This window comes from Notechis scutatus, chromosome 2 (genome assembly GCF_049901735.1).
Source record: "Notechis scutatus isolate UNSWTSFEM ecotype Mainland chromosome 2, rNotScu1.2, whole genome shotgun sequence".
NCBI lineage: Eukaryota > Metazoa > Chordata > Lepidosauria > Squamata > Elapidae > Notechis > Notechis scutatus.
In genome coordinates, this window is record NC_142010.1 from 16,701,649 (window position 1) to 16,728,363 (window position 26,715).

Genomic DNA, 26,715 nt, shown 5'->3' on the forward strand with positions numbered 1-26,715 from the left:
CCTTGATACAAAAATACTTCCGATTTTTCAAATAAATCACCCGTGTCACACTTGATCAGCAATAATTTTTTTAATAGAGGCCTCTTATGTCATGCAAACAATGGAGCAAATTAGAAAAAATCAAAATACAAAGATAAATCATACGAGTTTACGGTTAAAATAACACAAACCACCAACATTCTTCTCCCATGCCAGATACAATAGTAACGTTATGAAAGACAAATGAGGAACGGGGTATGGCTTTGAATATTTATTGCTAGCTTCCTTTCCACGTTTAGTTTTGATGGGTTGGCCTGTTTTTGAATTTGTAGCAGGGCAGGGAGGCAAAATGGAGCACCTGGTGCTTGAAAGAATATCCTGCTCAAAACAGATTTTATACCATGCGTTCTTGTGTCTTAAAAGATTATTGTGGACTTTCAGAGAGGGAGACGATGTGTATCCAGCCTCTTGCATCCTCTAAAACAGGGGTCTCCAACCTTGGCTACTTTAAGCCTGGAGGACTTCAACTCCCAGAATTCTGGGAGTTGAAGTCCTCCAGGCTTAAAGTAGCCAAGGTTGGAGACCCCTGCTCTAAAATCTGGGCATTGTCTAAAATCTAGGTGTTTTTTTGTTTTTTTTGACGATTGTAATGGCAGCCGAGGCCAAAAGGAGAATGTTTTCTGGGGACACCATTAAGGCCTCTCCATCTTGGGGTGTCAGGATGGACAAAGAACCAAACCAAGATTTCAGGAAGCTTTTAAAGACTTGATTGGATCAGACACAAGAATGCTGTTGACATAGCTCCCCTTTTGAATAAATTTTGTACTAAATGATAGGATGGGGAGGGAGAGAAAAAAAAGGGGGTGGGGGCAAGAAAAAGAAAACTCGAGTCCTTTCTACCTGCAAGGGAGATGTGTTCCACAAAGAAAATGACAAAAGCCGTGTGGTTTTGAGGTTCACCAAGAAGTGAACCTCAAAAAATCGCCTGGCTTTGTGTTGGATAGTTATGAGAACAAAACCCCTTTTATAAGCATTACCGTCTCAACATGCGTTGATTAAATGTGGGCAATGATACCCGATTATGGTCAGTTCCCGACTATCTGCTTGGTCCTTTAGGGACAGAAGCATCTGGATTTGGGGTGGGTAAAACTAAATAAAAGACTAGCTGTTAAAGGATCCTAGAGAGACCAAAAAGGGTTGGAAATGAAAGCGGCTTTTAGAAGCAGTTTTTGCTTTATCAAAAGACACGTATATAAAAAAAGCATTGTAAAATATTTTTAAAACCCTGATTAGAAAAGCCTTACCAAGACGTTTTGTATCCCTGAGTATAAAAGAGGGTCAAAGGCCTGAGCTTTTGAGCCCTTCCTTTCCTAAAGGATAACAAAGCCAAGAAAGAAGAAAGAAAATGGCTGGAGGACCTCCCTGAGATTAAAAAATTAAGACGCCGAGATTTGCTGGACCGGCTCTTCAGCTGGAATGCATTGGGTGGCCCATCACAGCTGAGGTCGAGGCGGGAGCGATAAAAACTTCTCCTTCGTGGAACTGGGGCACATAAACAGCAGCAAACGTAGTTGTGTTGTAGCCCTGAGGCGGTGGAGGCAGCTGGTGGACGGGGCCAAGACCATGGGGCGGAGCTTGGAGCGGCCCATGAGGACAAGCTTGGGGTAGAATGGGGCCATCGGACTCATCCCGAGACCCAGCTCCTGAGTTGCGCTTGCCCTTCTGACGGCGGTTGCAAAACCAGACACGGACTACCTACAGGGATGAGAGACAGGAGACAAAGCACATGTAAGTTGTAGTAATAGCATTTAGACTTATATACCGCTTCACAGTGCTTTTACAGCCCTCTCTAAGCGGTTTACAGAGTCAGCATATGGCCCCCCAACAATCTGGGTCCTCATTTTACCGACATCAGAAGGATGGAAGGAAGGCCGAGTCAACCTTGAGCCTGGTGAGATTCGAACTGCCGAATTCCAGGCAGCCGACAGACAGCAGAAATAGTCTGTAGTACTGTGCTCTAACCACTGCGTCACCACAGCTCTTAGCAAGAACACTTGAGACTTATATACTGTCCCATAGTGCTTTATAGCAGGGGTTCCCAACCACCGTCCGCGGACCGGCAGTCCGTGGAACAAGTCCTACCGGGCCGCTGGTTTGCTGGTCACCGCCATCTTTTTGATGAAAAAGTGCTTCCGGTGAGCTTTTCCGGTAGAAAGCTCACCGGAAGCACTTTTCATCAAAAAGATGGCGCTGCTTCCAGTGAGCTTTTCTGGGTAGAAAGCCATTTCTACCCGGAAAAGCTCACGGCACTGGCGCCGCCATCTTTTTGATGAAAAAGTGCTTCCGGTGAGGTCACCGGAAGCACTTTTTCATCAAAAGATGGCGGCGCCCAGCTAATGCCGTACCGGGCGCGCCATAAAAAGGTTGGGGATACCGGGCCGCGGCATAAGAAAGGTTGCGGATCACTGCTTTATAGCACTCTTGATTTACAATGTCCCCAGCACTCTGGGCCCTCATTATACTGACCAAGGAAGGATGGAAGGAAAGATGGGTGGAGCTGTTCAGGATCGAACTCCTGGCTGTGGGCAGAGTTGGCCTGCAATCGCAATTAGACTTATATACCGCTTCATGGTGCTTTACAGCCCTCTCTAAGCGGTTTACAAAGTCAGCATATTGCCCCTCCACAATCTGGGTTCTCATTTTGCTGACTCGGAAGGATGGAAGGCTGAGTCAACCTTGAGCCTGGTGAGATTTGAACTGCCAAATTGCAGGCAGTCAGCAGAGGTAGCCTGCAGTACTGCATTCTCACCACTGCGCCACCAAGGCTTATGGGGAGGGACAGATCACTATGCTAATGCTCTCTGCAATGGCCTTCTCCCCATAGCTCCTTGCACAGCCCATCCTCTAGAAGGGCTCTGCATGGCCTGCCCTTTGAATGTTGCAACAGCAGAAGAAACTCTTGAGGTTTATCTCTGGGTTTAACAACCCTACATCTACTGAACAGGGCGGCCATAGCTCTCTCAACACTTAGTTCCTATCCTTGAAATGGGAGTCATGGGAGATTTTAAATGACAATGCAGAACTGAAGAAGCTTCTTGGATGAGAAGCGAAATGTCTTCAAGCAAAACAAAGAAAATCCAGTTGCCTTTTGGAAAAAAACAAAAACAAAACACCTTTGGGATAGCCATGATCTATATAACTGAGAATCTCCACAGACAAATGTTGAAGGGGACATCCCAATTGGCTTCGCACGTTGCAATCAAGCCTGGTTTATTTCATCAGGTAGAACTTGGGTTTAATAAACCACCAATGATTCCATTTCCAATGAAGGAGAGTGTTTGTAGCTCAGGCTTGAAATGAAGAGTCCTTGCTGGTCTCAAGAGTTTGGTTGTTTTCTTGCAGGCATTTCATTACCCAACTAGGTAACATCATCAGTGCTAGTCTGATGATGTTACCTATTCCGGGTACTGAAACATCTGCAAGAAAAACAACCAAACTCAGAGAGCACCAAGGACCCTTCACGATTCAGTCTGCACCAGCTAAGCAATAATCCATGGTTTCCAGCTGGCAATGATTAGATTCACACAACACAGTAAGCTTAAAAACAACCAGTCATATGGACCGTAATGAAATGTGAACCCAATGAAAACAAGGCCATAATAAAGCTTGTCAGCTTTGTCAGAGTATATTCATGAACTGGAATAGAGCATGGTAACAAGGTCAGCCAATGAATAGGCATAGCAACTAAGTCAGCCAATGAGGACTGTTTGGGAACTGAAACTAGAAGTAGCCTAGGCGTGGCTCTCTATTAAGCTCTGCAGCTATGTTAAGATCTGTCTATTGAAGATGAAACTGCTTCTCTACTCTGCTGTGTGTCTTGCTTGCCTGCTGGACTAAAATGAAACTGATGTCTGTTTCTGAGCTGAAGTTGAGTTGCTGTTCTGTTCCGAACCTGTAACATGTCTGCTTCTATTTGAGTTTGCTCCATGTTGGAGAAATCTACAACTGGTATTGTAAAATTTACTTTATATGTTTATAAAGAAGTTAAATGAAACCTCAGCCATCTGTGTTTATTTTTCTGGTGCTGAATTTACACTGCAATACTCCGAACAAGCTTTCCAAGGGATTTGCTCTCTGCCAGTTTCATCCACCTCAGAATTGTGGTAATGATAAAAGACCACACCAGAGTGCTTTGGACATGCATCAGATACCAACACAACAATTTGTAGCTTGAGTGCTGTGTCATTAGTAAATGAGCAACAAGGATGCAAAATGGCCACAACTGATATAATCCAGAAGACCGAGCACTCTCGGAATTGTCCTTCCTTTCTTCAGGATTAGAATCCAAACCATTAGATGAAAGCAAATTGGGAAAGAGTACATATAGTAGATTTGAAATATATATGCAGGAAGTCCTCGACTTACGACCACAAGTGAGCCCAACATTTCTGTTGCTAAGTGAGACAGTTCTGTGAATTAGGTGGCTGGAAATATCCAGAATGAACTATCACTCTAATCTTCTTTGGTCCCAGGACAGAAAAAGAATTTTTAAATTTCTCATTGTTTGCTAAGGCAAAAATAAATAAATAAAAGTGTTTTGAAATACAACCCACTTAAACCGGTCAATTGGCAACTATCTCCATGTCTGATGACAATGACTTTTACAATTTAACTCTTGTGTGGTGACATGCTACTGAATCTCTCTGCAATTCCTTTCTAAAAGATGATCCTGACCCTTTCCTAACAAAGGAATATCTTGTGTTATGTTCACACTTTTTTCCAGCTCTACAATACACTTTTGGGAGTACCCAGAATGGAGTTGATCACTCTTATCTTCTTTTTTGGCCTCAGGACAGAAAAAGAATTTTAGTTTCCCATTTTTGCTAAGGCAAAAATAAATAAAAGTGTTTTGTCCTTTTGGAATGCAACCCACTCAAAACTGGCAACTGGCAACTATCACCATGTCTGATGGCAATGACTTTCACAATTTAACTCTGGGTGGTGACATGCTACTGAAGAATTCCTTTCTGGCCCTTTCGGAGTATGGGTACATTTGGAATACCCAGAATGGACTATCACTTCTTCTTTGGCCCCAGGGCATAAAAAGAAGTTTAATTTTCCATTGTTTGCTAAGGCAAAAATAAATAAACATATAAAAGTGTTTTGTTCTTATGGAATTCAATTCATTCAAAAATGTCAGTCTGATTTCTTCCAAGCTCTGAATCAAAGTGTGCCCACTTTTGAATCAGACATCAAAATCTGACCCTGGAGAGCTAGGATTTCGTGCACCGAGATGGTGGCTGCTTTGGGGGAAATGCAGTAAGACGGGAGGAAGGGGTCACTCACATCCTTCTCCAGGCAGAGGTCGTCAGCAATCTGTGAAATCTCCTGCAGGTTAGGCTTGGGGCAGCGCAGAAAGTACGACTCGAGTGAACCCCGCACGTTGTTCTCAATGCTGGTGCGCTTGCGTTTCCGAGCCTGGATCATGGCCGACTCCATGGAGCACAGTTGCTGCACAGAGGACGAGAGCTATGTTTGGGATCACCGCTTGGAGCGCACAACAACCCCTTCTGACCCACCCAATTAAGACAGCGCCTTCTCCACTTCCGCTTAAACTTATCACAGCCACGGAGGGAGCAAAAAATAATGGCTTCGGATGTCACAGAACGAAGGCAAATATACGTGTCCCAGGATAACGTTGCAGGATCCAATCTGGGTCGGTCACCGGAACCAGCGGTTTTGTCTTCCGAGTGTTCGGACTCATGCTGGAGACCCTCTGCTGGTTCCGGTGACCGACTCAGATGGGGTCCCGCTTCAGATTATCTCCAGCATCTGCTACTTACAAGATTAAGCAATTCTATGCTGTGATAAGTCCCATTGCAACAATCTAAATGTCTCCCTTGGCTACCTTTTGGTTTTTTTAACCCTCTATCTTTGTCATTTCTGAATAGAGGTAATGTTCGACTTATGATCACAGTCAAATTTCAGCATTTCTGTCACTAAGCAGCACAGTTGTTCTGTGCATCACACTGGAATTTATATTCCTTTTTTTCGCCATGGTTATTAAGCGTAGGGCTGCAGATTCACTGTTAAGTGTGAGCCACGTGGCCATTAAGTGAATCTGGTTTCGTTAACTTTGCTTTCAGAAGTCAGTCGGGAAGGTCGCAAAAGGCGATCACATGACCAAAGGATGTTGCCACCATTGTAAACGCATGATGATTGCTGATGCCTGAAATTTGACCATGTGACCATGGAGGTTGCCGAGGCGGTTTTTAAATCACTTTTTTCAATGCTGTTGTAACTCTGATCACTAAATGAACGGTTGTAAGTCGAGGCCTACCTGTCCTAGCACCCTAACATTATCTCATTACCCCATTCAAACCTGCTGCCCTCTCTCCTCCATTTTGTAAAGCTCTCCCTTTGACCCATGTTTCAATGAGCGACGTATCCAAACTGGATATTCCTTTCACCTTCAAACCTACGAATCTTTCTAGTCGCCAATTTCCTCCACTCTCTCCAATTTTGCAACCTCCTCCTTCCAAAATTTCTTTCACACGTCAAGTTAAATGAGCAACTCTGCTAAATTAAGTCCACCAGATACTTTTAGAAAGCTCACAAGCTCACATAGGTGGTTTATTGCCCTGTTCTACTGTTAATCAACCAGCTGTTATTTAAAATCTGCTACCCATGATTCAGGAAAGAGTAAAGGTAAAGGTTCCCCTTGCACATAAGTGCTAGTTGTTTCCGGCTCTAGGGGGCGGTGCTCATCTCCATTAACAAAGCCAAAGACGCTGTCTGAAGACGTCTCCATGGTCATGTGGCCGCCATGACTAAACAACGAAAGCACACGGAATGCTGTTCCCTTCCCACCAAAGGTGATCCCTATTTCTCCACTTGCATTTTTACATGCTTTTGAACTGCTAGGTTGGCAGAAGCTGGGACCAGTCATGGGAGCTCACTCAGTTACGCGACGCTGGGGATTCGAACCGCTGACCTTTCTGATCAACAAGCTCAAGCGTCTTAGCCGCGACCACAAAGTAGTAACCATGGATAACTTGGGGTCTACTTGAAATTGTCTAGTCCCCTTTCAAAATTATCTAAATTGGCAACTATCACCATGTCTGATGGCAGTGACTTTCACAGTTTAACCCTGGGTGGTGACATATGCTTCTGAGTCTCTCTGGAACTCCTTTCTAAAGGGTGGTCCTGACCCTTTCCTAGCAAAGGAATATCCGTGTCATGTTCATACCTTTGTCCAGCTCTACAACATACTTTTGGAGATTTCAAAGTCGATGCAATATTCCAAGAGTGATCTTTCCATTCGTTGTTACATTTAATTCTAAATTCCATTCTCAGTGATTCCAAGCATAGAATGTCCCCTTTTAAAGCAGCAAACTGTGAGTTAACATGTCATCCACCATGATCCCCAAATCAGGGCCCTCTCAAGTCCCAACATTGGGTGTGCAAGCTGGATTTTTCGTGCCAGTGTGCGTCAATTTTCATTTACATGTATTGAACTGCATTTGCTTCTCTGAAGTCCATTCACCAGCCTGGAAAAATCCTTATGGGATTTTCTGTACTCTCATTTATATTTTTACTATCCTGGATAGTGTCTCATACCGTCAACAAATGTGGTCTCCTTATCTTACTGTTCACCTGAACATATAGAAACTATTTAAAAAGCAATTGAACCATGAAGGACTCTTTTCGAATCTCTAATTTGAAAAAGGTTCATTTTTATTTTTCTGTTTTTCTAGGCAGCATCTCTCTTTTATCTAATGACTGTTGAATTTTGATTATAAACTTTATACAAGAGAAACTCAAAAGCTTTTTGAACACCCAGGTATGCTGTCTATTAAATTACCCCTATCTATATTTTTGCTGACATCTTAAAAAGAAAGTGAATGAGACAAGACTTTGAGGGGGGCATGTTAGTTATTTTTCAGCAAGATTTGTTCGGAAAGTTAAAACTTCCTCTGTCAACTTTTTACCCAGAATGGACATAAAGCTGATTTTTAATTAATCCATTAGGCTTCTCGCTTCATTTTTATTTCAGTTCATCAGATTTCCTTCTTGTTCTACATCAGGGGTGTCAAACTCGCGGGCTGCGGGTTGGATGCATCGTGCACTGGCCACACCCACACCCAGTTTAGCGAAGGGGAAAAATCACGATAAATCATGTGACAATAATGGGATGGTGCGAGTTTCACACCCCTATTCTACATCTTCAAAAATGAAGGCAAGAATAAATACCTTTATTTGGTTTCTCTGTAATTTCTTCTCTCCTCTTTTAGTGCACCTTCAAATTCTGTCTTGACTTCCTGTTCACTTCCCTTTCCACAATATGCATAGCATTTTATTGGTCACTGTGTCTTTTTTGAGTTGAATTGTTTTGTAATTTTTATAAAATGCGTATTTTTGGCTATTTCAGTTTGCGTAATTAAAAAGTGTGGATTTTAATGCTGTGGTGGCATATTTACAGAACATTCGATTGATTACTAAGGAATTAAGGAACACAATTAGAGAGCTTCAAATATTGACATGATCGAGATTCCTCTAGACTGATCATACCCTCCTATAGAACCATTCAGGTCTCAGTGAATGAATGAATGAATGAATGAATGAATGAATGAATGAATCTGCAGAAATACTGAATGGAGGACGCTGATTCGTATAACCAAACTGCATCTTTGCTGAGGAATATAGCAAAAATTCATCCAATTTCCTTTGCCACCGCAACTAAAATCTAGGCACTGCAATTTTTTCACCAGCCTGCTCTTCCCATGCTTAGAACGTAGAATCACAGGACTGGAAGGGACCTGGGAGGTCTTCTAGTCTAACCCCCTGCTTGAGCAAGGGACCCTATATCTTTCCAGACAAGTGGCTGTCCAGTCTCTTCTTAAAAAGCCTCCAGTGATGGAGCAACCACAACTTCTGAAGGCAATCTATTCCATTGGTTGATTGCTCTCACTTGTTAGGTGTAGGATGAGGGTGGTTCATTCTCTGAGATTGTGGGTTGGTTTCCGAACATTTCATTACCAGGCTAGGTTAACTGTCATGCCCCTGTCGGAGTCTGACTCAGAGGAGGAAGCCGAACAGGTGACAGGGAGTGAGAGTGTGGCTCCTTTGGCTGTGAAAGAAACTGGGGAAGGGCAAAGTCCAGCTGGGCAGAGCAGAGCAGGGGAGAGGTAGAGCAAGGAGAGGGAATTCAGAGGAAGACCCCGGCCTACCCCCCTCTTCATCCTAGGACATGCAGGGAGGAACAGAGAAGGGAGCAATGTGAGTGGCATGGCTTACGGGGGAGGAAAGGGCCCTGATTCCCTTCATTAGCTGCAGCTGGGAACACAGTATTTAAAAGAGGAAGCTGCACACAGCAAGCTGTTGGGAGCAAACTTTATCTTTATCCTCTGACTTTATCTTGCATCGTTATGGCTTATCTGTGTTCCTGTCGTCTACCCAATTGTGTGAGTTTTGCTGTGCTTTCAAGTCTGAAATTCCTTCTCCTGCCCTGTCAAGCTAATTACTTCAGCTTGGTTTGTTTGGATATTTAGTTACAGTTTGTATGTGCCTTGTTTTGGACTGAATTTTCTACAGTGAAAGGCTGTTCCTGGGAGAGTTTTTCTCCAGCCGAAGGTAACCTGGACATTGGGGGCAAAATTGGAGATAATAAAGGGACTCTTATTGTTTATATGACTGTGTTGCCTTTGTGCTATGCCCCGGGTCTTCACAGTAACATCTTCAATGGACACTCCTATTCCTGAAGCCTTTATAAGTAGAGGAATACTGACACTGATATCCTACAAACTGAAGATGTTACCTAGCCTGGTAATAAAACATTCTGAAGCCAACCCACAAGCTCGCAGAATGAACTTTCACCCTCAAAATAATATGTATTCCTGCTTTTATTTGGCGTCAATCTCATCATTTAGGAGATGTACTGAAAAACATTCCAATGAGCAGATCCTTTGAAATAGCAATTTTTGTGTGTGATGTTCTGGATCACCCCAATTCTGAATGGTGCTCTTTTCATTTCAAATGTTAAAACAAAACCCTTTAAATTTTATACTCCTTGGGAAAGAGGGAAGTTCACATTTGCCTAGAACTCTCAACAAAATGCCATTATTAATAATTATTGGAACCAATGAATAAAACTTAGTCTCCCAAATGAAGAATTCGTTCAGGTCCTGGAGACAGGATAGCCATCCATCCATCCTAGGAACTCACCTCCTGCAAATTCTCGTTACTGTCAGCCTCTTGAAGCCAACGCTGAAGGAGGGGCTTCAGTTTACACATGTTCTTGAAGCTGAGTTGCAAAGCTTCGAAGCGGCAGATGGTGGTTTGACTAAACATCTTCCCTGCATGAGTTAAGTGGAAAAACAAGAACAACCAGGTCGATATTTAGAACAGGAATCTAGTACAGGGGTCTCCAACCTTGGCAACTTTAAGACTTGTGGACTTCAACTCCCAGAATTCCTCAGCCAGCTGGCTGAGGAATTCTGGGAGTTGAAGTCCACAAGTCTTAAAGTTGCCAAGGTTGGAGATCCCTGATCTAGTAGGTCAGATGTTGACTCTATGGGTCTCGATCTCTCAGTCTCATTGACTTCAAGGGGCTTTTTGTAAAGCGTTCATGCTTTGTAGCAACTAAAGAAAAACAGGGAATATTCAATATTGTTGGCAACTACTTTGCTAATAATTCAAGTGTTGGAAGAATCTTTGAAAGCCATCTAAGCCAACTTCTGGCCCAGTGTGTTTTCCATACATTTTAGATTCAAATGCACCAATTATTTTCAGTAAAAATCAAAATAAAATTAGACTGTCTGCTTCAAAGAAAGGAAGGAAGGAAGCAAAGAAAGAAAGAAAAGAGGGAGGGAGAGAGAGAAAGGAAGGGAGGGAGAGAGTGAGAGATAGAAAAAGGAAGGAAGGAAAAGAGAGAGAAAGAAAAGAAGAAAGGAAGGGAAAGAAAAGAAAGAAAGAAAGAAAGAAAGAAAGAAAGAAAGAAAGAAAGAAAGAAAGAAAGAAAGAAAGAAAGAAAGAAAGAAAGAAAGAAAGAAGAAGAAAGAAAATAGATAAGATTCCAGGTCACAGAAAAATTCCTACAACAAGAGTAGACAGTGAGAAATGCCTCTGAAAGTGCTATAACAAGAGATTTAATTGATTGGATTAACCAACACACTTAAAAAAAATATTTCCCTGGAAATTAGGTGCCAGTTACAACTGTTAATATAAAAGCTATAAAAGGAGCATACTTTGTTAGATAACAATGCCTTTAAAGAAGAGATGTTTCTCACTATGGAACTATTGTTTGGACTAATGGGTCAACCTTATCAGCAGATCAAGATTAATTCCAATTCAATGCAACACATCTCTTTAGGTCAGAGAAACAAAAAAGGCTTCTCTCCAACTCTTTTGTTTCACAAGTTCTATCATTCTGAGCCAGGGCTCTTCAAGTGCCACAGAAAGACTCTTAATCTTAGTTGAGACAAAAAGTTGAGTTTCTTCTCATCCTAGTAAAAAAAAAACCACACACACACACACACACCCAAAAAATGTTCATTTATTTGATAGTTTACAACCCTAAAAATTCAAGAGCTTGTACCTACCATACAGTAAACCCAGAGCCAGTCCTACGTCTGCCTGAGTGAAGCCCAGGGTAATTCTTTTGTGCTTCAGTTCCTTAGCAAATTGTTCCAGCTCTTCTGTGGTAGTTGTTTCCTAAAAGGGAAAAAAAAGCAAAGAAAAAGAAGCACTTTGATTGATAGCTGTCCATTTCAAGACAGCAATAAGGCCTTTTTGATGCACACTCATTTTTCAGAAAAGTTAAAACTTTTGGCTAAATGTCTATGGAGTTTCTCAATCATCCAGGTCATGGTTGCCCCAAAGGTGGGTTTTTTGTTTTGTTGGGTTTTTTTTTGCAAAGGGCAACTGGACTTCCTTGGTTTTTCCTTTGAAAATACTTCGCTTCTCATCCAAGAAGCTTCTTTTATTCAGTTCAGAACTGAATAAGCTTCTTGGATGAGAAGCAAAACCTTTTCAAAGAAAAAAAAATAACCTCCAAGAGAAATCCAGTTGCTTTTTGGAAAAGGAATACCTTTGGGACAACTGCTCTCCCTCATCTGGAATTCGTTTGGGCGATTTTTAAATTTTTTGCTCCTACTAGCTCATATACTGTATATTTACTTATTTTTTTAAATTGTAAAAAAATAAAGGGGGGGGGGCAGGTTCAATACCACCTTCCTATATAGAAGCTCCCTGAGTGATTTTGAACCAGTCACTATTTCTGGTTTGGTTCTGCAACCCAACAAGACAGACACAAACTTCAGAGGATAATTAGGACTGTAGAAAAAACAATGGCTACCTTCAATCGGGACCTGTATACTGCACGAGTCAAAAAGAGGGCTGTGAAAATATTTACAGACCTCTCACATTCCGGACAAAAACTGTTTCAGCTCCTTCCCTCAAAACGAACTGCCCACCAGAACAGCTGGACACAAGAACAGTTTTTTCCCGAAAGCCATCACTCTGCTAAACAAATAATTCCCTCAACACTGTCCAATTACTTACAAAGTCTGCGCTACTATTACTATTCATCTTCTCACCACTCCTTATCACCCATCCCCTCACATAGGACTATCATTAAGTGTTGTACCTTATGATTCTTGACGAATGTATCTTTTCTTTTTATGTACAGTGAGAGCATTTGCACCAAGACAAATTCTTTGTGTGTCTAATCACACTTGGCCAATAAAGCATTCATTCATTCGTTCATTTCTTACCTACAACCATCAGGGGGAAACCTGATGAAGAAGGGATTGACATCTAACCATTAAACAAATGTTAATATATATTATATTATATAAATATATATAAATGTACTTTTATCCTGATTAGTATAAAAGGGAGATTGTATATGTACCTACATGATGCAGTGTGTGTGTGTGTGTGTGTGTGTGTATACACATTACATCATATAGGTACATATACAATCTCACTCTTATACTAATCAGGATAACACCACCAAACTGGTTTTAATTCTCATAATCTGTTGTAAGAGTCTTGAATGAAAAGATTCCGTGCCAGACAATGGGTAGTTTGTAAATCAGAAGAATCCAATGGATTCCTTTCAAATCACTAGAAATCAATCACATCAACAGATCTTCAATGCTTCTTCATACCTGAACCTCTCCCTGCTGGAGTGATTTATTAAATTTCTTGCTACAAGGCAGAGTTCAAGCTCAGGTATCACTTTCATTGTTTCTAATCTATTTCTTTCTCACTCTTTGGAGCAGTCACAGTAGATAAATCTCCAGCAGACAATTCCAATCTCCAGCAGACAATCCCGGGGACAATCACACATTTATGATAAGAAAAGGAATCCAAACCAACAGGCTTGGCTTTTTTGTGTGTGTTGCTTCCAAAAATAGTAACCACCCAATCTTTCTAGCCCGGAGCTTACTTAATTGCCCATCAGAGTTAATCATATCTACTCCAGAAGAAATCTGCCAGGTTTTTTCCCCCGTCCCCTCAAGCTCACATTCTCCTTAACTATCAAGTACAGACTCCAAGGGATAGTTAAAATAAGACTGTGGAAAGAACAACTGCAACCAGCAATTGCCTTCCACGGAAGACTTGTATATTGTGTGGGTAGGAAGGAGAACTGGGAAAATATCTGCAGTCCCCCTCACATCCTGGACATTGAAGTGCTTCAACCTCTTCCCTCTGGACGTTGCTATAGGGCACTGCAGGCCAAAAGCAATGCCATCCCTCTGCTAATTCTCACCATGCTGTCTAATGTCGATGCATGCATACCCTTGAAGTAGGACTGCAATATTATTATTTAGCCTTTTGGTTATCTTCTTTCCTTTCCTTTTTATTGGTATTAAAAAAAATAAGTCTGTGTATCTAATTACAGGTCTGTGTATCTAATTACACTTGGCCAAATAAAGTATTCAATTCAATTCAATCCGATCCAATCCAATCTTGTTTCTGCTACAAAAATAGCATGATGGCTAGCATGATGCTTGATTCTTCAATCAACCAGAATAAGGGAAGGGAACTTGGAGATCTCTGAATCCAGGCCCTTGGCTCAAGCAGGAGGCCCTATAGTGCCGTTTCAGACAGGTGGCTGCCCAGTCTCTTCTTAAAAAAACCCCAGTGATGAAGCCCCCACAACTTCTGAAGGCAAAGCTGTTCCACTGGTTAATTGTCTTCCCTGTTAGGAAGTTTCTCCTTAATTCCAGGTTACTTCTCTCCTTGATTAGTTTCCATTAGTTTCCTGTCCTGCCCTCAGGTGCTTTGGAGAATAGCTTGACTCCCTCTTCTTTGTGGCAGCCCCTCAAATACTGGAATACTGCTATCATGTCTCCTCTAGTCCTTCTTCTCTCTAAACTAGCCACACCCAGGTCCTGCCACCATTTTTCATATGTTTTAGTCTTCAGGCCTTTAATCATCCTAGTTGCTCTTCTCTGCAAGTTCTCAGAGAATCTTTTCTGATTCTGCCCGGTCTGGGGACTGTGAAAGGGGGTTTGCAGAGGGTATGGCTCCTCCTGAGATCTATTCCGCTCCAATGATCTCTTGCAGCAATTAGCAGCCTACATTCTCCAGTAGAGTGTTCTCCACCGAACTCATCGTGAACTGAGACGAGCTGGAGACTGTGAAAGTCGAAACCTCAACCTTGGAGGGTTCAAAATTTGGAAAAATCGAGCAAGGTAACCACGCCTGGAAGCTTATACTCCTTAGAAGTAGCCACCCTACATCGTGCAGGGGTGAAGAACAAGCCAAGGTCCAAGCCCAAGTTCCTTCCATAGGCTGGAGGCCAATCCCAAGGTCTACCTCGCCCGAGGCAAAAAGAGGATGAACTCTTTCAAGGCACCAACAAAAGTGCTTTGAAGTGACTTTAGCACTACAAGTGGCTCCCCAAAATCCTTAGCCAGACATTATTGGGAGAGGGGGATGGTGTTGGAAGCCCCTGGGGGAATGTCGCTTCCAGGGAGGAGGGGTAGGAGCAGGAGGGGTCTGGATTGAAAGCCCCAAAGGCAGGATGGAGCAGACAAGATAAAGCATCTGCAAGGGTTGTAGGGCAGACATCAGATCCACAAGGGTGCATTGTTTGTATACGTTGCCAAAACAAAAAACAAAAGGCCAGGGAAAGCCATAGCAGATCCTCCTGATATGGCAAACTTAATACACAGGCTGAGCTTGAGTTGGCCTTAACCATATGGTTTTCACTGTGATGTGAAAACTAGGTACCGTATAAACCATGGTCTATGGCTTAAGTGAACCAAGATGCTATTGTTTGTTCAATGAACTATGATCTTCTGGTGCAGGTCTACCTTCATTCATGGAAGCTCACTCTGCAAATTTGATCCCAACTCAACCTAATCTCTTCCCTCTCTCTCTCTCTCCCTCCCCCCTCTCCCTTCTCCCTCTTTTTCTCCCTCTGTCTCCCTTTTTCTCCCTCCCTCTCCCTCTTTCCCTCCCTCCCCCTCTTCTCCCCCCTTCCTTCCACCCTCTCTCTCTCTCTCTCCATTTTCCTTTTTCTACTCCCTCTTTCCAGCTCCCTCCTCCCTCTCCCTCCCCCCCTTCCATAACATAAGAGCACCTGTCTTTTGAATTTACATTGTGAAAATCTGCATTGATCTTATCTTCAGTATTGGCTGCGGGATTGCTATTGGGTGACCAAACCTTATCTCTAAACATACTCTGGATATTTTAATATTTAGAAACATAGAAACACAGAACACTGACAGCAGGAAAAGATCTACTAGTGGTTCATCGAATCTGGCCTTTGAGTTTGTTTTGTTTATTTATTTGTTTATTATTTTAATGTTTTATTTTTATTTTACTTTTCATTCCCTTAATATAAGTAGTCCTAAACTTATAACAGTTCGTTCACTGACCATTCAAAGTTACAATGGCACCGAAAAATGTTATTTATGACCATGTTTCATACTTATAACTGTTGACGGCATCCCCATGGCCACATGTGATCAAAATTCAGATATTTGACCACTGGCTCACATTTATGACAGATGTAAGTGTCCCCGGGGTGTGTGTGTGTCATGTGATCCCTTTTTACGACCTTCTGACAAGCAATGTCAATGGGGAAACCAGATTTACTTAACAACCATGTTAGCAATGTAACAATTGCAGTGATTCACTTAACAACTGTGGCAAAAAAGGTTGCAAAATGGGGCCAATTCACTTAACAACTGTCTCACTTCATAAGAGAAATTTTGGGCTCCACTGTGGTCGTAATTGTGGTTAAGTTAGTAACAAGGTTTGTAAGCTTGTGACTAATGGCTTCCCCATTGACTTGGCTTGTCAGAAGGTCACAAAAAGGGGACCCCCCCGGGACATTGCAACCGTCATAAATATGAGTCCGTTGCCAAATATGCAGATTTTGATCCCGTGATTATGGAGATGCTGCAATGGCTGTGTGAAAAGCGGTCATAAGTCATTTTTTTTCAGGGCCGTTGTAACTTTGAACGGTCACTAAATGAACTGTTGAAAGTCGAGGACTACCTGTACAGTCGTTCAAATATTGCAGTAGTTTTTTAGTTTCCCTTCCCTTCCCACTTGTCATTTCTCCTCTAGGCTAACCCCACCAACTGTCCCTCATCCTTTCTCCACAGATCATAATTTTCCACGCTGGTGATCTCTCTCTTGCTCTAAATTCATTACAAATTGTCCCCTTTCCATTTAACGATCTGGAGCCAGACCAAGACACAGAACTCTGGGTAAGGTTTGATTAATGCACAATAAAACGGAATACTTTAATTTGGAAGCTATCTGTCAGGTTTATTCCTTATTCCTCAGATTCAGAATAATGTCAGGTGGTGCTCCATTCAAAATCCAAGAAAGACACGCTTAGACTCCATTAATTAGAGAAAAGATATCTTTTACTGGAAATCAAGTGGTAGCATCAAAGGAATTCTGAATCTGAGGAACTGTGCGTGAAAACCACATATACAAAGTGATGGCAACGTTCCCAACCACAATAGTTCAAACTGTCCATCCGATTAAAGTTGTATATATTGTCATGTGGGGCATCTTCAGGTGGTGATGCAGGCAACCTGTCCGTTGACCTTGGCCTGTTTTGATAAAGAGTTGCGCCTGCGCATAGCACAGCAAAGAAGCATAAACACGAACGTTTTTCCCCAACTTATACAGTTCATCTCTAAACCTCCAGTACATTTCCCACACCCACAAAGCCTGATTATTTCACCCCTCCCCCGTTACTATGGCAGCCGAAAGATGCAAAGCAAAGGAAAGAAATCTTGAAGGCTGATAATATTTAATTTAAAAATGCTAGTATTCTTAACACAACCTTTTTTGCAGTTGGATGGCACTGCTGATTGACATTTAGCTTAATCTTAATTAATAGTCCCAATGTTTCTCCTATTACAAGGTATAAATATTCTTCATCCCACCTCTGTGTATTTGAACATTTTGGGGTACAGGAAATACAGCATTTAAAATTTTTATCTGCTAAACTTCACTTCTTAGTTCAGTTGTTTATTCTACCAAAAACCATAGCATTCTAGATTTTTTTTCTTTCTCTGAATTATATTTAGCAAGCCAAGTTTGGCTTTTTGAGAACCTTCTAACTCGGCCTTCCCCAACACATTTTGAATTACGAGTCTCATCACCCCAGCTATAACTTCAAAGAGTAAAAACAAGCTGCACAGTACTCTAAGACATCTAAATATCCAGACTGAGAAACAATCATTTCAACAATTGATAGAAATGGTGAAGAATACTTTCACGCAGAGAAACTCTCAGTCAGAATATTGCTCAGTTCTGAGGTACAACCCAATGAATCCATCCAAGGTTGACTCAGCCTTCCATCCTTCGGAGGTCTGTAAAATGAGGACCTAGATGGTTGGGGGCAATAGGCTGGCTCTGAAAACCACTTAGACTTATATACCCCTTCAGAGTCCTCTCTAAATGCTATTACTATTCATCCCTGTTAATTCTAATTTGATTGATCCCTGTTCATTCTAATTCTCTTTTTAGTTTTTTTTAATGTTTTTGCAGCTTTTATTTTATTGTAAGCAGCGGATAGCAAGATGGGCAACACACACACAGAGCGAAATATCACTCATGCATCATCACAAAATCTCCAGAACCGTAAAGCCTACAAACTTGAAATTTGGCACATATGTTCCTCTTGGCTTCTAGGTGCTCACTAGGAAAGGATTTTTTGAATTGACCATCAGAGCATTAGTATTTCGTATCTTTTTATTAACATACTCTGATGCTAAGGACTACTATTCACCCTCCCCACCTGAAAATAAATCTCTTCCAAATGCAAAACACAAGCAGAGGAGAGGAGTTTCAGTTTTAGTTTCACAGCACAAAGCAGCTTTAGTACAGAACAGTTGAGCTAAGCCACGCCCAGGCTCCTTGCTGTCTCCTTCTTGCTCACACAGCAAATACTGCTTCAGTTTCCAAACAGCTCTCAACTCTCTCACACTCTGACAGGACACTATGCTGGTAGGCAGAGGCAAAAAAAATTTCCCCTTATTTTCCTCCCCAAAAACTAAGCCCGACCACATAGTTTTGTACCAAAGCACGGGTATTTAGCTAGTAAATTTAATAAAACATCACCACCATCCGAGGTTCATCTACCCAACTGCTTAACCATAGGGGGAACTGGAGAGAGAATATTCTTTTTGTCAAGTTTTTATGCTGTTTTTTTTTTTTAAAGAAGTACACCTTTCCATCCCCCAAATCAGAAATACATTCCTAGGTTTATCTACTGCGATCTGTGTTTTGTTTTTATTGTTTACCTAGAGGAATAAGCATCAACTCTCCAATATTTATAAACGTTGACTTTAATTTCAATACCCAACTCTGATGGATAGCTCTTGGAGTCAAGCAAAATTCAATGGATTTGAGAAGACCGCTCTTCCTGTCTGGTTCTGCAGCAAACAATCTGATTACAGACAGAGATTTGGGAAGATTGATAGTACTCCGTCCAGTTATTATAACATTAGCAAGGGGCTTGAAAATCCATTTGACCAGCTCCTGCTCAGAAATTCAAGTTGGATTTCTTGGCTTTGTTGGTAGATCTTGACTTGAGAACAGGGAAAGGGGGAGGCATTGAGTTGCTTCTTTTCTCTGGAAACAGTGACTTTAAAAAAAAAAAAAAAAAAGAAATGCCACACAATTACTTTCTCTGGGCTTTTGAGAGCGGGATCACAGTGTTTCATTAATTAATGTTCCCCAAGGAATGAGAAACTTCAAAGTGTTTTACTCAACCAGGCCAAGGGCTGATCTGGTCCACCACTCTGTATCTCACAGTAGGCAGTCAATATACATTCCAAAAACACACAAACATGAATAGAGGATTGACAGCCCTCCTACACAGTAGCTCCCCAGCAGCTGCTATTTCAGAATAGCAAACAGCCCTGAAGACCGACAGCTGTTGATTTTTCTTGTCTTTCTCGGACTTCTCCAATCCTCTCCTTAAAAAACATCCACACTGATGACCATCACCACCCAATGGCTGTGAATTTCATACCAGGCATGGCATAAAAAAATATTCTGCTCATTGATCCTGAATCATTCCACTATCCAGAGTGACTCAGGGCAGCTTACATAATCTCCAAATATGATTATGAAGTTAGAAAGAATGCAAAAAGAAAAAAGAAAGAAAAAAGAATGCCAATGAATGAGACAGTTAGAAAGGTTGTCCTATATGGAAAGGCTACAACAATTGTGTTTTCTCTGGCTTAAAAAAAAACAAACTTCGATAGCTTAATAGAACAGAATTCTTTATTGGCCAAGGATGATTGGACACACAAGGAATTTGTCTTTGGTGCATATGCTCTCAGTGTACATAAAGAAAAAGATAAAATATATTCAAGAATCATAAGATACAACATTTAGTAATAGTCATAGAATAGAATTCTTTGTTGGCCAAGTGTGATTGGACACACAAGGAATTTGTCTTGGTGCAAATGCTTTCAGTGTACATAAAAGAAAAGATACATTCATCAAGAGTCAAGAATAGGTTACTAATAAGCAATCAAATCATATTAGGAAACAATAAAAAGTTGTAAAGAGACAAGCAACATGGATATAGTCATAAGTGGGAAGAGGTAGGTACTAGTAAGGATGAGAAGAATAATAGTAATACAGTCTTGCTAAATAGTTTGACAGTGTTGTGGGAATTAGTTGTTTAGCAGAGTGATGGCATTTGGTCAAAAACTGTCCTTGCGTCTTGTTATTCTGATGTGCAGAGCCCCAAAGCATAATTTTGAGGGTAGAAGTGGAAACCATTTATGTCCAGGATGTGAGGGGGTAATACGAAATCAATGAATGATATAGAAAACAGAAATGTTTTATTCCTCCCAGTGTTAGAATTCTGTGTCACCCATTGAAATGAAATATTCGGTGATTCAGGATCAATGAGCAGAATAATTTTTATGCCATGCCTGGTATGAAATTCACAGCCATTGGGTGGTGATGGTCATCATTGTGGATGTTTTTTAAGGAGAGGATTGGAGAAGTCCAAGAAAATACACACACACACACACACACTCAACAATAATGAATGAATGAATTCTTTATTGGCCAAGTGTGATTAGACACACAAGGAATTTGTCTTGGTAACTATCTTGGTAATAATTATTGAGATACTGAGAGCAATGTCACCATGTGACAACAATGCTAAACAGGTAATCCTTGACTTACAACAGTCCATTTAGTGACTGTTCAATGGCACTGAAAAAAGTGACACATGACCAGGTTTCATACTTATAACCATTGTGACATCCCCGTGGTCATGTGATCGAAATACAGATATTTGGCATCTGATTCATATTTATGACAGTTGGTTGGAGTGTCTCGGGTCATGAGATCCCCTTCTGTGACCTTCTGACAAGCCCAAGTCAACGGGGAAGACAGATTCACTTAACAACCAGGTTACTAATTTAACAACCACGTTGATTCACTTAACAACTGTGGCAAGAAAAGTTGTAAAATGGGGCAAAACTCACGTACCACATTTCAATGTAAATTTTGCAACATAAAACTTTGGTGGGCTCAGTTGTGGTTGTACGTTGAGGACTACCTGTACCGCATGGCTAGCTTGTTGCAAAACTGGCACGGATTTCACATCTTGCTGTGTAATACAGATGTCATAAACTATGAACAAATCACAGTCATGTCAAAACCTCCCATAATTCCCTCCACCACCAGCCTGTGGGGCACCAGGTTGGGGGACATTGATGGGATCCTGTCTGTTAGCAAAAAAGGGGTTTTTGTCACAGCTGATATGCAGGAGAACAGTATAAAAGATAAATACAGGGGTCTTCAAACTTGATAGCTTTAAGACTTGTGGACTTCAACTCCCAGAATTTCTTGTGTTAGCTCAGGAATTCTGGGAGTTAAAAGTCCACAAAGTCTTAAACTTGTCAAGTTTGAAGACCCTTAAGCTAAAACTTTTATCAGTCTGCTTGGGGAGGGGGAAACCCCACCCCTTGCTGCAGTCTCTGAATTTTAGAAGCAAATCAGAAGAATTGTAACTCATTTTACAGTGTGGTTTTATACCCACTATAAAGCCTAAAAGGTGGCCCAGAGCACCATAGTTTTCATATTCACACGATGGCTTTTGGTTTTGTTTTGACATGCCAGGTTAGGCTAACTCAATCAACTAGAGATTGATGTATAGCTTATTCACTGATCAATTGAATAAATCCAGCTAACTTGGGTGAGGAAAAAACAGCTGGGACACACAAAAGAAGCAGCAATTAATCAAGAAATCCAAGTCAACTGAGCATATTTCCTAAGAGGAAATCTTAAAGGAGCTTTTTAGTTTTAAAAGGTAGCTAAGAGTTTTAGGCAGAGGTTTGTCCTCAGAGTTTGCCACTTGGCTCCTGGATGGTTCCTTATCAAAATGGGTAACATCTTCAGTCGGATTTGGGGTGAAGTATCTTGTTCATTTATATAGGTCCTGGATGGTTGCTCAGTCTTGTGATTCAACCAGTTACAAGATCAACTGGCTGCCCAGGACCTATATAAATGATGGGTCCTTGATCCTCTCAAGAGCGTGCTTGTTTTCTCATAGATGTTTCATTACCCAAACTAGGTAACATCTACCTAGTTTGGGTAATGAAACATTTGCCAAGAAAATAATCAAGCTCAGAAAGCACCAAGGACCCCTCATGTCAACCCTGAGCTACAAATATTCTCCTTTATATGGTACCTGTATGAAATAACAAGACACTTCACCCAAAACGCCGCTGAAGATGTTACCTAGTTTGGTAAAGTAGGGAGTTTGGGAGTCAAGCAGTAAACTCACCTCTGTCTAAATCTACAATGTGACCTACGGGATATTCTCCACAATTTCTAAAGGTAGTTAAGTCTTCAGTTCCATTGGAAACTTAAAGCCCAATAGAGGTTAGAAGAAGAAAATAACTTTCTCTAAATTCTCCAGGAATTTATTAAGAAAAATATTTTCTCTTACTTCTTCAGAAGTTTATAAGCTCTGCCACTCAAGCCCGGCTTCTTGACACTCTCTGTAATTGATTTTATTAGTTGACTTCTAACAGTAGCTGTTGGGATTAGGAGGGGCAATGATTTTATGGACCTTAATTAACATTTTTATATGCTGCTTCTCATTAAAAAAAACCTCAAAGCTGTTTGTAACATTAAACACATCCTGGCACTAATTAATCACCGTTAATCCACCAGGGCAGTAGAATCTGAATACTAGTTCTTGAATGGGGAAAAAAGGGAAGCTGTTGGCTTTTACATCCTTTCTCAACAACTAAGGCACAGGATACTTGATGGAGTAATCCGACACAGTTTTGCTATGTAATTACTTTTAAAAGAAAGAGGGCTATTTAGAGCTTTATCTCCAAAAGTTCAAGGGTGTAAAGAAACAGCTGATGGATTTTTTTAAAGGGGGAAACTAAAACTACCTTTTTTCAACTTGAATCTCAGTAATCACAACTCTCATAATTTCTGCCTGCTTCTAATTTGTGACACCTTAAAGTAATTGCGCATTATAGCCTGAGCTTTCATGAGCTTCCATTTCCAGTGTATAAATTATGAACCTGGATCGATTTTTTTTTCAATTTCATTTTTTTCCAAATTCCACAACATCCACTTTCCCATTATATATGTTTCTAATGTATATATTGAACAGGTGGGTGTGGGATTGAAGAAAAACCCCCAAAATACAGATTTACAGAAGACCCATCCTAAAAACATCTCATAGTGTTATCACCAAACACAGATACCATGGTCAGCTTGGTTAGTATTCAACTCAGTGAAGAGATTTGTGATTTAGCATGTTATGTAGAACCACTGGCAACTAAGATTCAGTGTTTTGGACAAAACCCAAACTGGCTAATTAAGAAACCAGGTTAGAAGACAGTCATTGAGCTACAAACTAATTCTACAGTTCTGGTTTACAATATATAACAAGCTAAGACAGAGTTAGCTAATTTGCGTTTCAGTCTTGCAAACCCAACCACTTATTTATGTTTCAATATAAACTTAGAGATTCTCATTCAAACATGACCAAAAAAGCACCACCTGGGGGGGAAAAATTGCTTTCTTTATGGTTACAATCATGAAATGGTAGCAGGACATAGTACTATTTTTGCTGAGCTGGGATCTAAAACCCTAATTGCAAATCTTCCAGAGACTTAAAGGACTCCAACTTTAACAGTTTTTACCGGCTTGGAAATGGTATCCATAATACTTATCAAGGAGTCCCAACAGAGATCATGTTTTATCACATTTTGTCCTACCCAGCAACAATAATGCACAGCCAGAAGCTAGCCACTCCATAATAAATGTGAAGTCCCAGAGCCAAAGGTGTTTGTTCCAAAAGGCAACTGGACTTTCTTGGTTTTTTTCCTTTGAAAACATTTTCGCTTTTCATCCAAGCAGGTTTTTGGATGAGAAAGCGAAATATTTTCAAAGAAAAAAACACAAGAAAGTCCAGTTGGAAAAACCACCTTTGGGACAACCGTGACCTGGATAACTGAGAATCTCCAAACATGTGAAGTCCCAAAGCACTTCATACAATTCCTCAATCCTTCATTTGCTCCCCACATTTGCCTAACAGTCTCCAAAGCCTCAAGCAGATACAAATGCTAAAACCCTTTGCTAAAATCTTCCGCTAAAATGCTCTGCTAAAACAGACACTACACCCAAACAGATCAAACCCAGGGTTGTTATGTGAATGAAGGGGAAAAAGGGGGGCTCTTCCGCAGGATTGCAACACCACAGCTGGATGGGATGAGATGCAATGAAAAAGAAGAAAAAAAGAACATCTAGGAATGCCTTCCCATCCCAACCAGCAAGTTTTAAAAGCAACCTTTAGCATCCTGTAAGGAAAATGAGCAACTCAAAAAAAAAAAAAAGACACAATTATTCTTTATTGGCTGTGTGTGATTGGACACACAAGGAATTTGTCTCCAGTGCATAAGCTAAGATAAGTGCATATCCATACAAGCAACAAAGTGATGGAATATCAATATCATAGATACCAATAGAAGCAGTAGGAAAGAGTAGAAGATGAGAAGTATAATATCAATGCAGTCCTATTATACTATGATCTTCAACTGTGTCCTGGTCCATTTTTAAAAGCTGCTAATTTCTTAATCTTACACTATAACTCCACTTTGAGAAGCGCGTTGCAAAACGCCAATCCTACCTCTTCTTCACTGCCCTCTTCATCTTTCGCTTCCTCCGAGGCCATCTGCTCGCTGGGGGTTGGACTAGCATCGGTCCGGGGACTGTTCTCCGCGCTGCCCACCTGTTCGGGCTGGCTGGTGGGGCTGCTGGAAGGCTCGGAATCCGGATTGGGCGAAGCGGCTTCCTTGGTGTGGTTGTTGCAAGAAGCCGGACGGGCCTGGGCCGGAGGGACCGAAGGGACCAGACACCCACCGGCCCAGGGATGCCCTCCGTAATAGGGGCCCGCTTGCTCGAAGTCACGCTCGACTTTGATCTCGGCCTTGGAAGCCTGGCAGGCTTCTCCGGACTGAGCGAGGGCATAAGGGTTTACCAGGATCCCGGGAGGGTGGCTCCAGGCCTCCCCCGCGGCAGGGAAGGGGTACCAGGTGCGAGGCATTTCGCCCCCGCCGGGATAGGGCTCCCCGATCCCTCCCTGGTGGGGGCCGTAATCGGGCTTGAAGCCAAAGGCCTGCCCGGCAGTGGCCCCGGCGCTGAAGGCTTCGGGCAAGAAGCCAGGCGAGGTGGTTTCGTGCTGGGGAACAGCCGGGAGGTTGCCGAGGTGCAGGCTTTGCACCGGGAAAGGGTAGGAGGAGCGGCCTAGCTCTCGTCGCAAGGGCCCCGCCATGGGTGACCGGGCTAGAAAGGAGACCCTGCTTTGCTCGGAAAGTTAAGCCGAGATGCCCCCGGGAAGAAATTGGGGGGAGGCCGAAAATATCCCTCGGACGGGTTGGGTTGAGCAAGGAAGGAAGAGATGGGAGCAAGCGGGGAGGTTGTTAAAAGCATCCAAGCTCTCCTTCCCTGGACGGCTCAGCTGGTCAGCTTTGCTTCTTCGAGGGTAGCAATGGGGAGACCCCCCCCCTTCCGACCCAATGTTTGGGGAGAGCGGCAGGGAGCAAAGGGGCGACGGAGGATGCAGCGGCCGCCCCCGCTGTCCCGTCCCTGCAACTCAGAAAAGCTCTCGAGAGAGAAAGGCTCAGGGCGCCGTCCCAAGACGGGACCCCGATCCTTGCAGGAGAAGTCAAGTCCAAGGGGGAGAGGGCTGAGCCTCTGTCCTTAGCCCAAGAGGCGAGCCAGAGCCGGGGCAACGTCCAACAAACTCCCCCAAAGGCCGAGCAGGGAGCCCCACCGCCCTGCAGAGTGGAGATTGCTTGCACCAGGACAGCTGGAAGGGTCGAAACCCTCCTGGAAGGGACCCGCCCTCCTGCTTAAAGTGGCCCTGGCCCCACCTCTCCTCCAGGTATTGGCCAAGAAAGGCCCCGGGCCTTCCCAGCTCAGGGGTCCGGCCCAGCCTGCGGATGCCTCCCAGGTGGGCCTCTTCAAAGCCCAGTCAAGGGTGGGATCCAGGGAGACACACACACACACACACACCCCACTGCCATCCTTGCACAAGAGATCTTGGGCTGCCCTGAGGGAAATCTAGGCTGGAGAGGATGGGGGCAGTCCCAAGGATGGCTTCAAAGCCAAGGGAGGAAGGGTAGGGGGGCAAAGGGGCCACCGAGGGCCTCAATCCAGGGAGAAGTTAGGGGGTGATCCAGCTCTTGGGGTCCCTGAGAGAGGAAGGGGTGCTTTCTTTCCATGCACTAAGGGTATAATAGATGCATAAATGAGGCTTTTCCAACTGGGCTTGGAGCTTTTCCAGAGGGGGAAGGGGCTGCATCTGTTGGATAACTGCCTTTTACGCTGCAGTCCAAAAGAGAAAGAACCTTAAGAGTGAGAAGAAGGTGGGGGAGGGCAACTTATAGCTTTGAAAGCAGTAACAAGGGCTGGTTTATTTGGAAGGAGTTTCCTTTTACTTATTTACAGGACTTCCAATCTGTGGCCATGTGTATCATATCTAGGCAGCTCACAACAAGGAATAAAAACATCTCCCCTCCCCCAACAATTTGCTTATATTTATGCCTGCAATTTCCCATTGAGATCAAGTTAATGTAGTAGAGTGTATTCTAACCTCTCAACTATTTCAGGGAGGCTGGTTAAGAATTGGTAGTTGGTCCAAAATGTCACAGCTGTGGATATTTAGATCTGGTTTGCCTAGGC

General features: G+C 42.4%; 1 protein-coding gene across 1 annotated transcript; it reads right to left on the minus strand.

The window, feature by feature from the left end:
- Window positions 1–1,355: 1,355 nt before the first annotated feature.
- POU5F1 (POU class 5 homeobox 1) lies at window positions 1,356–25,303 on the minus strand. The gene is made up of 5 exons (XM_087954064.1): window positions 24,659–25,303; window positions 11,580–11,691; window positions 10,204–10,334; window positions 5,326–5,490; window positions 1,356–1,734 (listed from the first exon to the last, which is right to left on the minus strand). The coding sequence occupies exons 1-5, from the start codon at window positions 25,301–25,303 to the stop codon at window positions 1,447–1,449; spliced, it is 1,341 nt and encodes a 446-aa protein (XP_087810190.1). The 3' UTR covers window positions 1,356–1,446.
- Between the last annotated feature and the right edge of the window lie 1,412 nt (window positions 25,304–26,715).